Source organism: Monodelphis domestica, chromosome 6, assembly GCF_027887165.1.
Source record: "Monodelphis domestica isolate mMonDom1 chromosome 6, mMonDom1.pri, whole genome shotgun sequence".
In the NCBI taxonomy this organism is placed as follows: domain Eukaryota; kingdom Metazoa; phylum Chordata; class Mammalia; order Didelphimorphia; family Didelphidae; genus Monodelphis; species Monodelphis domestica.
Window position 1 is genome coordinate 10394077 of NC_077232.1, and position 17180 is coordinate 10411256.

The 17180-nt window shown below is 56.9% G+C and overlaps 1 protein-coding gene across 2 annotated transcripts; it reads left to right on the forward strand.

The window, feature by feature from the left end:
* Positions 1-1046: 1046 nt before the first annotated feature.
* Positions 1047-14248, forward strand: CHRM1 (cholinergic receptor muscarinic 1). 2 transcript variants are annotated; one of them, XM_016423592.2, is made up of 4 exons: positions 1123-1167; positions 1684-1777; positions 10483-10632; positions 11474-14248. In XM_016423592.2, the coding sequence occupies exon 4, from the start codon at positions 11624-11626 to the stop codon at positions 13013-13015; it is 1392 nt and encodes a 463-aa protein (XP_016279078.1). In that variant the 5' UTR covers positions 1123-1167; positions 1684-1777; positions 10483-10632; positions 11474-11623; the 3' UTR covers positions 13016-14248. The 2 variants fall into 2 exon arrangements, with proteins under 2 accessions (XP_007497795.1, XP_016279078.1); XM_007497733.3 differs by lacking the exon at positions 10483-10632 and having other exon boundaries at positions 1047-1167.
* Positions 14249-17180: the final 2932 nt, after the last annotated feature.

The window sequence follows — 17180 nt, forward strand, 5'->3', positions numbered from 1 at the left end:
GAGGGGGAGCCCAGGAAGAAGGGCCGGCCATTGCGTCCCTGGCTGGGGGCTGCCCACACACACGCGGCACATCCGTGGGGAGGCGCCAGGGGGCCGGGGAGCCTGGAGGGAGCTAGACGGGAGGGAAGGGGAGAGGTGTGCCATCTCCAGGTATGTTGTGAACCTTGCGTGGGAGGGGGGGAGACACAGTTTGACAGGCGGGGCGGAGAGCTGTCTGTCTGCCTGCCTGGCTGCGTGGCTGCCTGCCTGCCTGCCTGTCTGTCTGTCTGTCTGTCTGTCTGTCTCTCCTTCCCAGTGAAAGTTGGAGGTGCAGCAGGGAGGGGGCCAGGGTCTGAGAGAACGGGTGCCTCGCACCCCAGGGCCCCCGAAACCGGGGTCTTAGCAGACCAGGCAGCCCCGGGGTCCGCTCCAGGCTGGAGATTCTCACGTGAGGACGAATGTGTCATTTCCAAACAGACGGGAAGGGAGAACAGAGAGCCCCGAGTATGGCTGTGTGGGAGGGTGGCAGTGTGGGCGGGGAGGGGGGAGGGGAGCCGAGGGGGGATCTCGTGTACCTGCATGAGGCACGGAAGGCACATACGTGTGAAGGAGGCCCGTTGGGCTCTGCAGCCAGGTACGGGGGCCTCCCGAGCGCCGGCCCTCTGGGGGGCCCTTTGGGGCGGGGGACCCTGGCGGCGTGCTGCTGCGGCCGTGGAAGAGCGCTTCTCCGTGTGAGGATGTGAGCGTGTGCCTCTCGGGGGGAGACTATGGTGTGTCCTCGAGTGTGTGTGCAGTCTGTGGGCGTGGGTGTTTGTCTCTCTCCGTATCCGCCTTCTCTCCTCTTCTCGTGCATCCTGGACCCCCCCCCCCGCAGCCCTGCCCCATTCCTGTCCCAACCCCGGCCCTGGGGGGTGGGGGGAGATTTGCCCTCCAAGGGCCACCCCGAGCTCCGAGCTCTCTCCGCTCCCTTCCAGCTCCTCCCTCGTTCCTCCTCCCTCCCTCCCCAGGGGCTGTCGTGCCAGGGGGTGGGACATGCCAATCAACAACAGTTCTTCTCCTGCTGCCAGCACAGGACGAAGCTCCCCGGGGGAGCCAGGTGTCCTGGTCCCTCGAGAGGACGCTGTCCCCCTGGGGAGGGAGCGGGACTGGAGACCCCAGCGGACCCCTCCTCCCTCGCGCACCCCCATGGTGAGTAGCCGCCTCCGCGGGATGGGAGAGAGAGGGCGAACAGGGACTCCGGGCTTTGGGGAGGGGGCAAGTGGGGGGGCACTATTCTTTGGAGCGGCCGATAGTCTCGGCGTGGGGGCGGCGGCTTGTCGCCCCTGGGAACCCGGGGAGGAAAGGGTCAATGGAGAGTGCTCTCGCCTCTTAATCCTCCCCCCCCCCCCATCTCAGAGTATGAATCAGATGTTTTTAGGGAAGGCTGCGCGACGCTGGAGGGGGGAGGAGCAGAGTGGGGCTGGGGAGGGGGGCTGCCCTGTAGCCTCGGGGGCCTCGGGTTCCTCCTAGGTCAGAAATGAATGGGAGCCCTCTGATCCGGCAGCCCCACGGAGAGCAGGTGCTGCAGAGGGCAGGGAGAGGGTCTGAGAAGCCAGATGGCAGCTGTCACCTGGCGCTGATCAGGTGAACTGGCCGGGAGGGTGGTGCCTCTCCACCGGTGCCAGCACCTCCCGTGCCAAGAGCCTGGCTCCTCTGCTCCCCCAGGGTTCCTGGTGCCCAGCCAACTGCACCTGCCTGCAGCCCCCCCCAGGATGGACTGACCCTGACAGCCTGGCAGAAGGAGCACCCAAAGCTCGAGGTGGGTGCCCGCCCTATAGCCTGGGGTGCCGAGAGGGGAGAGACCTTGCTTTAGTCACCCACCCTGGCACGACTCACACACCTGACTCTGTCGCCCAGGCGCTCACCCAGGTGACGTCATGTAGAGGATCCAAAACGGGAGGGACCCTCCAGGGCCTCGAGAGGAGAGAAGGCAGGTTCGGGAGGGGGAGGCACCTGCCCAAGGTCACAGTTTGAAGGACCCCCCCCCATTCTAAACCCTGAATTCCCAGTGTGTGCCTGGGGCCTCGGGGTGCAAGGGAGGCCCCCCCCCCCGTGCAGGAGTCTCTGCATGCTCCAGACCCAAACAAGCAGGCACCCAAAGGGCATCTGCACCCAGATGTCAAGTCCACACCCCTGGGAAAAGGGACAAGAGGGGACACACACATACCCCATTCCCCAAAGGATCAGTAGCACCCAGGCAATGAAGAGGTTCTCCCCTCCCTTGTTCTGGGGGTTATAAATCCTCATCTTCCACCCTAGAATCAACCCTGGGTGTGGGTTCCACGGCAAAAGAGCAGGTAAGGGCTAGGCCATGAGGTGAAGTGACTGGCCCAGGGTCACCTGGCTAGGAAGTGCCTGAGGTCATATTGGAGCCCAGATCCAATCCATCTCTGGGCCATCTAGCTGCCCTCCCTTTTGAAGTGACTCCTGGGAAATGGCAGGTTTGGGGAGTACCCTGTACCCCAAAAGTGCCTTGCCCACCTAGAAGCTCCCCTCTCCCAAGTGAATGGCTCTGTTGCTGCCTCTGTTCCCCCATCCCCTGGGTCTCACTTCCTCAGCTTCTCCCCGAGCCCTGGGGGGCTCAGTTTCCTGCTAATGCTCCATGGAGGGGGAAGATGGGCAGGCCCAGTCAGGGGTCTCTTGGCTCTGGGGGGGCCCTGAACTGGAAAGAGTGAGGCCAGGAAGAAGGAGGGGGAAGGCAGGGAAGCGGCTCCCGGAGAACCTGTGGATTGGAAGCCATCCGGGGCCAGGGAAGGCCGGGAGAGAACGTCTCCCATCTGGGTGGGGAGCGGCTCTGCGGAAAGAAGTTGGTGAAGCCAGCACGGCTTCTGTTCTGCAGTGGGTGCCATGGTGATGGGCGACACAGAAATGCGGGGGGCGGAGGGGGTGAAGGGAGGGAGAGCGCCAAGAAAGGAGAGGGCGGGAGGCAGAGAGAGATGGGGAAGAGGAGGAGCAGCAGACAGGACCAGGAGTCTTATGGGTTATCAGCTAGCATTGGGAGAGGGCTCTAGCGTTTACACACACACCTGCACACACACGCACACATACACATGCACACGCACACTCACACGCCTTCTTTCCCCATCCAGGATCTTCTTGGATGCTCTAAACATCTCTAAAAGGGAAGCAGAGTAATCATGGTTAGCCCCATTTGACAGATGAGAACACCAAAGCTTGCAGGGGCAAAGGGAGGACTCCTCCGGTGGAATCCGCTCTCCCTGGCTACCCACGCGAGTAATCCTTGTCTTCAGGAAGCTGGGGGGCAAAGGGGGGCAACGGAGCAGGCCAGAGATGGGACAGGATATTCTAGGGAATCTGGTCGCTGTGGGAGGCCCTGACCACCTTTGTTTGCTCACTCGAATGATGGCATTTGGAGCTTTGGGGTGCTGTCTTTACCACCCTGGGACTGCACTATCTTGTCTCTAGTTGACAAATTGGGAAACTGAGGCTCACAGAGGGCATTGCTCTAGCAGGAATTTTTCTGGACAGCATGGGGAGTCAGGGATTGGTGTGAGTGACCGGCTGACCTAGCAGACGTTTCCAGGCTTTTTATAGGTGCTGAGAGCTCCGAATTGCCCACTGAATTCCCCATTGGAGTCTCCTTCTGGCCCTGGGCAGAAACTGCCTTCCTTCGCCCATTGCCCTTGGGTGCCTTTGACTTCTTTGCCATCCATCCTTTGTCCGCCTGGGTGCAGAACGGGGATCAGAAAAGCACCCACCCCACCCCCATTGTAGCCAGGACCAAAATGTTAGTTAGCAGTTGAGCCCAGGACCTGGTGCAGAGCAGCCTCTTCCTTCCTTCCTTCTCTGGTCCCTTGGAGGCCTGGAAATGACTCCGCTAAAACCCCTCCTCCAGTCTCTTCTGGGTTCTCGGATCCCTTCCAGCTCGGACGTTCCATGTTGTATGATCTCGGGTCCGTGCTCCGCGGTCCCTTCTAGCTCTGACACTTTAGCTTCTCTGACTTCTAGCTCCGAAGTGTCCCTCCCGTGTTTCCAAGGCTCTTCCCTCTCAGAATCTGTCCTCCTCAAAGGTCTCCCCCAGCTCCAATGGCAGGACTCTGCTGTTCTCCGTCCCACTTTCTAAGGGCTCTGACAATCCCCCGTCTTTGGGACTCCTTTTGGATGCCTCCACTAAGACAGCTCCATTTGCCAGTGCCTGATGGGCAGAGCGAGAAGGAACCTTAGAACAGGGAGCGTCGGAGTCCCGGAGCTCCTTAGGTGAGAGTCTTGTTCAGGGCTCCCAGAGCCACTTGGGATGCCTGCAGGGGCTTTTCTGTCTCCGCCTGGTCTTGCCGCAGCTTCTCTTCCTAGTATTGGGGGGCAGGGAGGGAAGCTGAGGGAAAGGAACAGTTGGGAGCACTAAGTGGGACTCTCAGAGCCTCGCCCTTCCCTTGCGGAGGCTCCACCGCTGGACAGGGCTGTACCTTCCTGCCTGGGGTTCTCGCCCTCTTGGCATCTCTGTGGAAGCAGGGCAAGGCTCATCCCTTCTGGGTCTGCTGATCTCTTCCATCTCCTGACATAGCCAAGGTCAAGCCTCTGCACTCACTCTTCCAATAGCTCCTAAAGATGGATAGATTTGAAGCTGGCAGGCTGGGACCTTTGAAGTGATCTAGTCCCACCCTTTCATCTTATAACTGAGGAAACTGAGACCCAGAAAAGGAAGGGACTTGCTTCAAGTCACACAGGCAATAAGGGAAAGAGCCAGAATTTGAACCCAGAACCTCTGATTCCAATCCAGCCTGTCCTTGCCTCTCCCACCAGACAGCTCAATCTGTCACTGGCCGTGCTCTAGACTGAACCCTCTAAGCATGGAAACTGAAAGGTGGCGACCCCATGAGCCTTTGTCTTGCCTTAGTTTCCCTGAAGGAGAAAGAAAAGACATACCTGGGGAGATTCAGAACAGCCCAAATCTGGAAACAGGCACTTGGCGAGCTGAGCTAATGAGGGAGGCTTCCCCGGGGACTCCCTGGTATGTGACAGAGAGCTAAGTGGGGAGGGATGGAGGGGAAGCTATGGGGAGGGGAGGATCCTCCCTGGAAATTCTCATAAGTTCAATTCCTCCCCTTCCCTCATATGTTTAACAAAGACTGACTGGGCTCCTACTGTGTGCTAGGCACCAGGTCTGGATGAGACACAGAGCTTAACCCAAAGATCTAGGTTCCAATCTGATCTCTTCCACTTACTAGCTGTGTGATCTTGGAGAAGTCACTCCCTCTCTGGGCCTCAGTCTCCTCATCTGTAAAATGACAGAGTTGGACCAGATGACGCCTGAGGTCACTCGGAGCTCTCGAGCATTGCAAATCCTTAAATGCTCATTTTTATACCAGAAGACAGACACAAACCTAGAGTCCTGTGAGCTCTGAGAGGGAAGGTCATCCAGGTCTGGGAGGGCAGGAAAGGCTTCCTGGAGGAGGTGTTAAAGGATGGTGAGGATTTCAACAAATCAGTGGAGAAGGTGGCCAGGGGGCTTTCCAGGCAGAGACCAGAAGCCACGAGCCAAAGTGGGCTTGTTTAGATGGCCTCCAGGAGTCAAAGGGTCACAGCTCTAAAGCTAGAGGAGACCTTAGTGGAAACCCCTCCTTTTACAAATGGGGGAAACTGAGACCCAGAGAGGTACCCCTAGGGCTCCTGTTCTCCCCTTTCCTTTCTGACTTTGCTCAGGACCTCCCCAACTCCCAGCCCTCCAGCTCCTGAAGCCAAACTGAGCTAGAATCACAGAATTTGACATCGGAAGACTATTAAGGGTCACAGATTTAGAACTTGGAGGGACCTCACAGAGGATCTAGTCCAACTCCTTCATGTTACAGTGGAGGAAACTGAGGCCAAAGTGGGGAAAGGAGGGAAGAGGACTTGACCACTATTATTGTTCAATCCTGTCCGATTCTTCACGATCCCATTTAGGGTTTTCTTGGAACTTGATACTGGAGTGGTTGGCCATTTCCTTCTCCAGCTCATTTTCCAGAGGAGGAAATTGAGGCAAACGGGGTGAAGTGACTTGTCCAGAGTCACACAGTAGTAAATCTAGAGCTGGGATTGGAACAAAGCCAACTGTGGTGCAAGACTGACCTCTTGGCCAGAAGCCCCCCACTTCCCTCTCATCCCTTGTGCAGCTTTTATTCTTCTTGTCCAATGGAAGGGGCAGAGCAGTATGGGTAATCCCAAACATAACTCCAGTGGCTTCTTCTGGTGTTCTTCCTTTAAAGAGGGGTCAATCACAAGCCAGGGACCAGGCAGCCTTCCTTGGCAGGGCCTCATGGGAGGGAGGGAGGGAGCACACCCCAAGGAGAGGCAGTTCAGACCACATCACAGAGAATGCAGAGCATGAATAGGCGGTAGAGGTAGAGGTCCTATGGACAAAGGGAAGGAGGAAGCAGGAGCCCCCACCCAGTCCATCCTGCTTGTTTAATTTCCTGCTGCCAGAGGAGAACAGCCCCTAAACCAAGCTCTGTAGATTACTAACAACAGTCACCATCACCATCATCATCATCATCATCATCATCATCATCATCATAGCACTTACCCAGCCCATTTATAATCGTGATCAACCGAGAAACTGATTCCCTCTCGACAACACTGGGAAGGAGATGCTCGTACTACCCCCATTTTACAGATGGAGAAACTAAGGCAGAGAAAGGGACAGTGACGGGGCTAATAGTGTCTAAGGCCAGGTTGGAGCTCAGGTGTTCCTGGCCCCAAGACCAGCCCTCTATGCATGATACATAAACACCGGACTTCAGCTCCGCTACCCTTCCAGGAAGGTCCTCCCTCACCATGAGCACCCAGGCAGCTCCTCCATGGCCCCAGCCTTCCCCGCTGGCAAATTGAAGGACATAGTGTGGCAAGTCAGTAGGCCAGGGGGCACTAGGTGGCTGGCTCAGTCTTAGAGGCAGGAGATGTCCTAGCTGTGTGACCCTGGACAAGTCACTTAACCCCCATTGTCCAGCCCTTACCCCTCTTCTGCCTTGGACCTAATACACAGTCTTGGTTCTAAAATGGGAGGTGAGGGCTTAAAAAAAAAAAGCCAATGGGCCATATTGACTCCTGTCCTAGCCCACTCTTGAGCACGAGGCACACAGCCATACTTCCAAGCTTTAATGGCTCCCTTGGTAGAGGGTCCTAATTATATTCCAACAGGTAGAGCTCTTGTGAAGTTCTGGACAAAGCAGAGGGGAAGGCTTGAACAGCACAGCTCCAAAGGGTTAAGAGGAAGGGCAGGTGGGATTCTGCTCCAGCCAGCCAGTGCCAGCAGTTGGAAGTGGTTTCTCCCATCATCCCACCATCCCATCATCCCCTAAGGTTCACCTGAGGAACAGGGGCAGCTAAGAAGCAAGAGAGCCCCAGCCTGGGACGAAGGATGCATTAATTCTGGGTTTGGCTCTGCCCCCAGCTAGCTGGGTGACCTCTTCCCAGGAGTCCCTGGCATCCCTCCTCCTTACCCTCAGAGGCTCCTGGTCATCCCTTGGGGTGGGCGGCCTAAAGCATGATAAGCTCCCCAGCCCCTTTCTGGATCTCTGGCGCTATCTGTAAAAGGAGAAGGTTTCTTGGCAGAGACACAGGTGTGGTTGGCCATTTCCTTCTCCAGCTCATTTGACAGATGAGGAAACAGGAAAAAAGGGTTGCCCAGGGTCACACTGCTAGGAAATGTCTCGATCCAGATTTGAACTCAGATCTTCCCAGCTCCAGGACCGGTGTTCTCTATCCACTGTGGCAGAGGATAAATGACTTGCCTAGGGTCACTTAGCTCAGAAGTGCCTGAGGTGAAATTTAAGCCAAGATCCACCTCAGGAGCACCCTGGAGTCACAGTAGTCTTCCAGTGGCCCTGATACTTGACTCCTCACCTCCTTTCTTTCTCTCTGATCTGGGGCTCATGCCTCCTAATAATCTCTGTTCCTCCTTCTCCAGCAGGTTGTTCCCTCACTCTCTGCTTCTCTGTCCTTTCTTTTCACAGCCCAGCCCCCAGCAGAAGGGAAGAGCATCCCAGATAAGCATTCTAGTTCCTGGGCAAAGGATGCACAGCTCCTCACACTCCCCAAAATAGGGCCCCAGCGCTCAAAAAAGAAGGCATGAGAAAGATCTTGAGATGCTGAGGCTGCCTCACTTAAGTTCTCTCCTTCCTTCCTTCCTTCCTTTTTTCCCTCTCAAAATCTGCCTTATGGGGTTCGTGACACTCGAACCCTCTCCCCATTCCCCACCTCCACCAGCTTCTCTTTGCCCTTAGCCTCCTAATACCAGGCCTCTAACCTCCCTCTGCACATGCCCACCAAGTAGCCCTTCTCCCAGCCTCTTCCCTTGCCTGCTGCCCCAAAAGAAGGAACACACCAGAGTTCAGAGAAGCCAGGAGGTTGCCAACGGAATACCCACAGGGCCATCCTATAGGGCAGTCCTGGCCCAAGATTATCATTGCTTTGTTTTGCCTCCATCTTGGCAGGCAAAGTTGGAAAAGGAGGGGGCAGAGCCACGAGCAGAGACCCTGGAGTCGAACCCAACTTGGACAAGAATCCTCTCCCATAATATTTGATGTGTGGTTCCTCAAGCCTGGTTCCTTGGGAAATGGAATGTCAAGGGGAAGCTAGATGGCTCGGTAATTAGGGAGCCAGACATGGGAGACGGGAGGTCCTGAGTTCAAATGTGAATTTAGACATCTCACTGTGTGACCCTGGGCAAGTCACTTCATCCCCGTCATTCAGCCCTTACCACCCTTCTACCTTGAAAACAATACTTGGCATGGATTCTAAGACAGAAGGTCAAGGTTAAAAAATAGAATAAGAAAAAGAAAGAAAAGAAAATGGAACATCAGAGCAGGAAGGGACTGTAGGACCTAGAATATCTAAGCTGGAGACCTAAAGTCCTAGGATGTGAGAGCTGGGCTGATAGGACAGGGAATGTTCAAAACGAAGAACCCAGAGATCAAGTCCAATCCCCTTTTTAGAGAAGAAGAAATTAAAAGGTTGAAAGGGGAAATAACCTGCCCGGGGTTACTCCACCAACTGTCTGGATCTAGGTTCAAACACAGATCTTACTCTGAGACCAGATGTGTTTCCATGACAACGTGCTGATACCAGGTCCTTCCCTAACAGACCCTGCCACCAAATTTGTTCCTTTTTGGATGCCTCCAGTCAGTCAATTGCCATGTATTTTTCATTCCCTACGGTGTGCCAAGCACTGTGCTACAGGTCTGGGGATACAAAGAAATATAAAAAAAAAATGAAAATCCCAGTCCTTGCTCCTAAGGAGCATCAGGGCACAAACGAGATCTCTACAGGATAAGTGGGGAGTGGGCTTGGTGGGAAGGCACCGGGACTAAGGAGGGGGGAGGAATGCTTCTTCCAGAAGGTGGGGCTTTCAAAGAAGCCAGGGGGCTGAGAAAAGGAGGGAGAACCTTCCAAGAAGAGGGAGGATGGCTTGATTGGGGTAAAGAACAGGAAGGAGGCCCTCTTTGTTCCTGGGTTGAAGACTATCTGGAGGGGAAGGATGGGTAATAAGACTAGAAAGCTGGGAGGAAGGCAGGTTCCTACTTGATCCTGGTTATAACCTGGAGGTGCTGGAATTTATTGAGACGTTCAAGATGAGCCAGTCAGGTCTGTGCCCAAGAATGTGAGTTTGGTAGCTAAGGGACTGGAGTGGGGAGAGATGTGAGACAGGGACCATCATGACTGTGGCACCTCCAGGCATGAGGTGGCGATGGCCGGGACCACAGACCAGGGTAGTGGTAGTGATGGGGCGGTAGATGAGAGATTGCCAGGAAGGTGGAAACAAGGACGGTCTTGACAAATGATGGGAGTTAAGAGAGAGTGAAGAATCAAGGGTAACCCCTAAATTTATGAGCCTCAGGAACTAGGAGGGTATCAGTGCCCTTGAAGTAAGAGGGAAGTGAGGAAGAAGAGAGTGGTGAGGGGAAGATAATGGGTTCAGTTTGGGGACATGTTGAATTTGTCATGGCTACAGGATATCCAGTTAAAAATAGGTAATTGAGGGCAGCTAGGTGGCTCAGTGGATAGAGAGCCAGACATGGAGGCAAGAGGTCTTGAGTTCCAATTTGGCCTCAGTCACTTCCTAGCTAGGTGACCCTAGGCAAGTCACTTAACTCCCAATGCCTGCTCCCTGCCACTCTTCTGCCTTGGAACATGGTATTGATTCTGAGATGAAGGTAAGGGTTAAAAAAAAAAAGACAGATGGATAAGTGAGAATTTTTTAAGATTGCAGCTTAGAGATGGGCATGTTGGTAGGCAGTAGGAAAACAGTAAGTGATTAGGGGGAAATGGAAGATAAGAGAGAAAGGGCATGACAAAGGGAGCAATCTGCTGGAGAAGGCAAGTAAAATGGAAGGGGCCTGCCTTGGTAAGGAGAAGGGCCATTTTTTTTATCAGAGGGTTAAAGGTGGAGAGTGGCAGAAGACAACCTGGTGATGTGGGATTCAGGGGAAAGAGGGAGCCCTCACTGCCAAGTGGTCTCTCTTTTTTCAGTGAACAAGGAGGAAAAGTTCTTGGCCCGAGAAGGCAGTGGGCAGGGGGAGCCACAAGCAGTGTGAGTAAGGATGAAAAAGTGCAGGAGAGTCACTGGTGAGTGGGAAAGGAAGTCAATTGAGGAGCCGTTAAAAGGATTGCTTTGCAGTGGTGAGAGCCCAGTGTGGATAACCTCACATCAACTTATATTGGACCCAGTCAACAGCACGGGAGGAGGAGCAAAGGCAGTGGATGGTGGGGGTGATCCAGGGCTGAGATCCGCAAGGCAAGCTCAGCAGTAGTGGGGTCAGAGGACCCAAGAGAAGAGGACACTATAGGGCAGGACTGGTTCACCAAGTTGTCAGTCTGGGGATGGGCAGAGAACTTAGCCAGTGCACAGGTGATGGCCTGAGAGACAGCTGAGGGGTTGAGGAATTAGAAGTGGGGGTGATGGGTGATAGTTAGGTGGCTCAGTAGATAGAAAGACAGGTCTGGAGACAGGAAGTCCTGGGTTCAAAAATGGCCTCAGATACTTCCTAGCTGTGTGATCCTGAGCAAGTCACTCAATCCTCATTGCCTAGCCTTTGCCCTCCCCTTGAGTTGATACTAAGAAAGTAATGGTTTCGAAACAAAAGATTCATCTCTTCTGACTCATTCACATCTGTTTTCCATCAAATGCCAGATAACACTTGGGCATTCTGGGATAAAAGGGGGGAAAGAAGAAAAAATCCCAATTTCTTTCCTTAATCTCTCTGGGGGAGAAAAATCAAACCAGCCAATCCAGCCCTTTCCAGGGTCAAGGCCCACATCTGGCACGCAGGCTGCCTCCAGTTGACCACTCATGGTCTGTTACCTCCTCCCCAGTGGACAATCCCACTTGGCACGTGAGCATGCTGAGAAAAGATAAGTGACTCCCCCAGGTTTATATAGCTAAGGAATGTCCAGAGCTCTTCCCATCAGCCAGCCCCCTCTGCCCTTGGAGAGTGCTGACCCTGCTCCTGTCTCCTTTCAGGTGCTGCTCTTGGCCTAAGGTAGCCCAGAAGTGGTGTCCTCCCTGCCCTGGGGTGTCGTGAGCCCAAGGAAGGGGCGGGCCCCTGAGCTCAGGGAGAAGGCTCCTCTCCCCAGCCCGCTGCACCTCCCATGTAGCCCGGCAGCTGCTGCCATGAATGTGTCCGCGGCCCCAGCAGTGAGCCCCAACATCACGGTCCTGGAGCCGGTGAAGGGCCCCTGGCAGGTGGCCTTCATCATCCTCACCACAGGCCTGCTCTCGCTGGCCACCGTGACGGGCAACCTGCTGGTGCTGGTGTCCTTCAAGGTCAACAGCGAGCTCAAGACGGTCAACAACTACTTCCTGCTGAGCCTGGCGTGCGCCGACCTCATCATCGGGGTCGTCTCCATGAACCTGTACACCACGTACCTGGTCATGGGCCACTGGGCCCTGGGCTCGCTGGCCTGCGACCTGTGGCTGGCCCTGGACTATGTGGCCAGCAACGCCTCCGTCATGAACCTGCTCCTCATCAGCTTCGACCGCTACTTCTCGGTGACGAGGCCCCTGAGCTACCGGGCCAAGCGCACCCCTCGGCGCGCCGCGCTCATGATCGGCCTGGCCTGGCTCGTGTCCTTCGTGCTCTGGGCCCCGGCCATCCTCTTCTGGCAGTACCTGGTGGGCGAGCGGACCGTGAAGGCCGGCCAGTGCTACATCCAGTTCCTGTCGGAGCCCATCATCACCTTCGGCACGGCCATGGCCGCCTTCTACCTCCCCGTCACCGTCATGTGCGTGCTCTACTGGCGCATCTACCGAGAGACTGAGAACCGTGCCCGGGAGCTGGCCGCTCTGCAGGGCTCCGAGACGCCGGGGAAGGGCCTCGGCGGAGGCAGCAGCAGCAGCTCGGAGCGCTCCCAGCCGGGCCCCGAAGGCTCCCCCGACGCCCCGGCCAGGCGCTGCTGCTGCTGCTGGGGGCCGCGGCTCCTCCCTTCCTACAGCTGGAAGGAGGAGGAGGAAGAGGAGGAGGACGAAGGCTACCTGGAGTCCCTGACGTCCTCCGAGGGAGAGGAGGCGGGCTTCGAGGTGGTCATCAAGATGCCCATGGTGGGGCCCGAGGCGCCCCCTCCGGCCAAGCCGCCGCCCCGGGCCTCCCCGCAGACGGTCAAGCGGCCCACCAAGAAGGCCCGCGAGCGGCCGGGCAAGGAGCCCAAGCGGAAAGGGAAGGAGCAGCTGAGCAAGCGCAAGACCTTCTCGCTGGTCAAGGAGAAGAAGGCTGCGAGGACCCTGAGCGCCATCCTGCTGGCCTTCATCCTCACCTGGACGCCCTACAACATCATGGTGCTCGTGTCCACCTTCTGCAGCCACTGCGTGCCCGAGACCCTGTGGGAGCTGGGCTACTGGCTCTGCTACGTCAACAGCACCATCAACCCCATGTGCTACGCGCTCTGTAACAAGGCCTTCCGCGACACCTTCCGCCTGCTGCTGCTCTGCCGCTGGGACAAGCGGCGCTGGCGGAAGATCCCCAAGCGCCCGGGCTCTGTCCACCGCACCCCATCCCGGCAGTGCTGATGCAGAACCCGGCCGGCCCCGCCCCGCCCCGCCCTGCGCGCTCCCGTGCTTGTGCGCGTCCACCTGGAAGAGAGCCGCCCCCCCCCTCCAGCCACCCCTATCCATTCAACTCGACGACTCCATATGAAGCGCCTACTGTGTACAGTACGCCGTGGGAGGCGCTGGGGATAGAGACCCAACACATGCCCTCGAGGGGCTTACAGCCCGCGGCAGCTCCTGCCCTGCACGACCAGCAATCCGGGCACAGTGATCCCGCGGTCCTAGAGGAGGGAGGCGACGTTCGCAGGAAGGAGACTCCGGAAGGCTTCCTGAAAGAGGCGGCCCACAGAGACTTTGGGAAGCCGAGGAAGACGAAGGAGCGCTCCCGGGGAGACCAGGGCCTGTTAATCCCAAGAAAGAGCAGGCAGGGCCAGGGAAACGGGTTTTTCTGCTTTCTGATTGGAAGGAATGGTCCGTGCACCAGGAAGAAGCCCCGGGAGGAGGATCTAGGCCCCAGACTCCGTGTTTGTTTTAATCCCGCGGAGAGGTCTGGGCAGACGAGCCGGAGGAGGGGTGGGGGGTGGGGGGGAGAAAGCAGGTTTCTCACCTGGGCCGGGGCGACTGGAGGGGCACGCCCTCTGGTGGCCGTAGTGGAGAACTGACTCCCGAGAGGAGAGGAAAGGAGAGGAGAGACGTCGGGGCTCCCTCGAACAGCCTGGAACTGGGCCATGAGACGGGACGGGCAGAGAGCTTCCGCCAAGCGGGTCTGGCCCCACCTGGGAGGCCGGGGCCCCGGGCGGTCCTTCCCAGCCCCTGTCCTCTGCCGATGGCGCCCCCACCGCGAGCCCAGAGCCAAGCCCGGCCCGGGCCGGAAAGGGAAGAGGGAGGGAGATTGGGTGGGTCCGATAGAAGGAGGATCGCTCGGGAGTTCTGGCTTGGCTCCCTCCCCGGCCAAGTCTGCCGTCTAAGGACTAAGTGTCTCGCATGCGGCCCCTGCCACCGGTCCTGTGATGCCCTGCTTCCAGCCCTGCCTCCCCGCCCAGCCCCAGAGACCCCCGCAGACACGCAGCCAGGTCTGGGCTCTCCGGCCAGGCACCCCCCGCCGCCCGTGTGCGCCCACAGACCCAATGTTCCATGCATGGCCGCCCAGCCCGCACCCCGCCCGCCCGCCCACCGGGCCCCATCCTGGCCCTGAATGTTTCTGTTCTTTCAGTCTTTGGTGAGAGATGTGTGTAAATAAAACAAACAGCAGGAGCTCCGGGCTGGACCCTTTCTCTGCCGGGAAGACGCCGGGCACCTCCCAGAGGCTCCAGAGCCTTCAGGGAACGGCTGTGGAGGAAGGACAGCTCCTGAGCTCCTCCTCCCGCAGTCTGGCCGCTCCTGGGGCTTGGCACGGGGACGAAGGAGTGTCCAGGCTCCTCTTGCCAGCACTGACAAGGGCCCAGTGTCCTGGCCAGCCCCGGAGCACGGGAAATTCCATTAGTTCCAACACCTAGTAATCACCTGCTGTATTCAAAGGACTGTGGGAAGTGCTAGGTGGACACAAAGGGTAGAGGAGGCTCGGATCCCTGCAGTCTAATAAATCTGAGGATGACGCCCAAACAGAAAAAAGAATTTCCGATTAGGAAGTGCTTAGCCAGGGTTAAAGAAACAGAATAGGGGGTAGCTCAGTGGATGAAGAGCCAGGCCCGGAGATGGGAGGTCCTGGGTTCAAATTTGACCTCAGACACTTTGCTAGCCCCCATTGCCTAGCCCTTGCCCCTCTTTTGCCTTGGAACCAATACACAGTACTTATTCTAAGACTATAAAAAATGTCTTTAAAGAGACAGATTAGTAAACGGTCTTGGTAAGGGATTTGAGTTGGACCCTAAAGAATGGACATCATAATAACTAGCATTAGTCATGTTTTAAGGTTTACAAGGCACTTTACAAATATCTCACTTGACCCTCAAGACTCTGGGAAGTCAACGCTCATTATTTTCATTTTACAGAGGAGGAAACTGAGGCTGATAGCTAGTAAGTGTCTAAGATTGGATTTGAACTCAGATCTTTTGACTTCAGGCCACTGGGTATCAAAGTAGAGTAATGAGCCTGGAGTCAGGAAGGCTCATCTTCCCGAGTTCAAATCTGGTCTCAGATACTTCCTAGTTATACGTCCCTGGGCAAGTCACTTAACTTTGCCTGACTCCATTTCCCCATCTTTCAAATAATCTGGAAGAAGTAATGGCAGAGTGTTCCGGGATCTTTGGCCAACAAACCCCAGACAGAGGCCTGAAGGATTGGATGTGACTGAAATGACTGAACAACTTCCTGACTCCGGTCAAGTCCAGCACTGTCTCCCCTGGGCCAGCAAACATGCAGCTCTGCCCTCCCAAGTGGCCCAAAGCCCCCTTCGGGGAAAATGGAAAATGGATGCTGCACCCAGGGGCATCTGGGTCCTTGTGGCAACCTGCCCTGCCTGCCCATGATGGAAAGACAGCTGCTCTTGGCTGGCTAGGGAGATGCCGAGACCTGGTGAGGCATTCTCCTCCCTCCTGATCCTCCCAGGCAGGAGCGATTAGAAGTGGGGACAAAAGGGTCGGAGCCCCATGCTCACCGAGCCTCCCAGCAGCCCCGTGCGGTATGGCATGTAGTGTCCTCGTTGTACAGATCGGGGAAACTGAGGCTCAGCAAGGTCAAGAGAATTAGGATCACAGATTTAGGGTTGAAAGGGAACTCAGAGGCCATCCAGCTGGACCTCCTTACTTTCCAGATGAAGAAACTGAGGCCAGAGAAACTAAGTGACTTGCCCAACATCACACCATATTCACATCGTAAGTGTCCAAAGAGATGAGTGGAACCCAGGCTTGTCCCGACCCCAAGCCCCACCTCCTCGACCCGCTCCATCATGGCCCCTTCCTACATGAAAGGCAAAGAGTGAACTAGCTCACCCAGAGGAGAAGGGGCAAAGCCAAAGCAAATGCACTTAGAAGCAAGGAAGAGAACCGTGAGACCTCGGCTCCTCCTCTTGGGACAGGGAAATGGAGGTCCAGAGCGGTGCCCAGCACGTCGGGGAAGGAGGCAGAACTGCTGGCCCGAGTTCTTTCCACCGTGCCCGAGGAGCCCTGCCCTCAGAAAGGGGAAAAGCCAGTGGGATCCCCCAAGGCTTCGAGCAGGAGGGGGAGACCCGCCAGCCAGACTCCGGAACAGAAGATTCGGCAACTCTCCTCACCGGGCAACCGAGGCACACCACCTCCTGGGACTGGGAGACACCGAGGAAGGGTGGGGGATGGGGAAGGAGCATCCAACTAGCCAGGAGCAAGCTGGTGTGCAGCATCCGGCCAAGAGGGAGAAGAGGAGAAGGGAGGAAAGATGGCATCAGCCCACCCAAAACATCCCTCCCTTCTGGGCTGGAGGAGGACGATGTTCTTGGCCAGAGAAACAACAGGCCTCTTCATGGCTGAGCAGGAAGTGAGGGAAACAAGCGGCATTGTCTAGAGGGCTGTTGGTTTGAGACTTGGGGGCAAATCCTTGATCTGACAGCTGCCCCCTGGGAGCTCCAGAGGATGGGGCGGAGCTCCCAGGGTCCTCCCTTGTAACTGGGCACACAGACACAGACACACAGACACAGACACACAGACAGAGAGAGAGAGAGACACACACACACACACACACACACACACACCCTCAACCAGGCTGCAGGAAGGCGTTGGTGACTCGCCATCTCCCTCTGCTGGCTCCATTGGGATCCGCAGAGAGCAGCCCTGGGACGGTCAGTGGATTGTTTCTGGATCCAGGGAGCATCTTCAGCCGAAACCTCCTCCGGACAGGCTTCCTGAGTCTCGCCTGCGCCCCATCCCAGCCACCGTCCCCACCCGGGACCCAGGCCTCAGCCTCATCCACGTGGGGCGGCGCGACAAAAGCCAGGATGACGGAGGGCGGCCGGGGCTGACGGTGGCAGCTTCCACGCCTGGCCTCGCTCGCAGCTCTGCCCTGGGCCCGCTCCGGCTGCCTTCGCCCCCTAACTCGCCCGTCGGCTTCCCTTCGCCCACCAAGATGGGGCACCCGGGCGTGGCCGCGGTGGCACGGCACAGACAAGAGCTGGCGGGCACCGACAGAGGAAAGCAGCCCCGAGAAGCCCCAGCAAGCCCTCAGCCAGAGCTCCTGGTCTTCCCTGGACACCCCGAGGGTTCCAACATAGCCCTAC

Excerpts from the sequence above, each read along its gene's own strand:
- CHRM1 (XM_007497733.3), top strand. The coding sequence starts at position 11,624 with ATGAATGTGTCCGCGGCCCCAGCAGTGAGCCCCAACATCACGGTCCTG.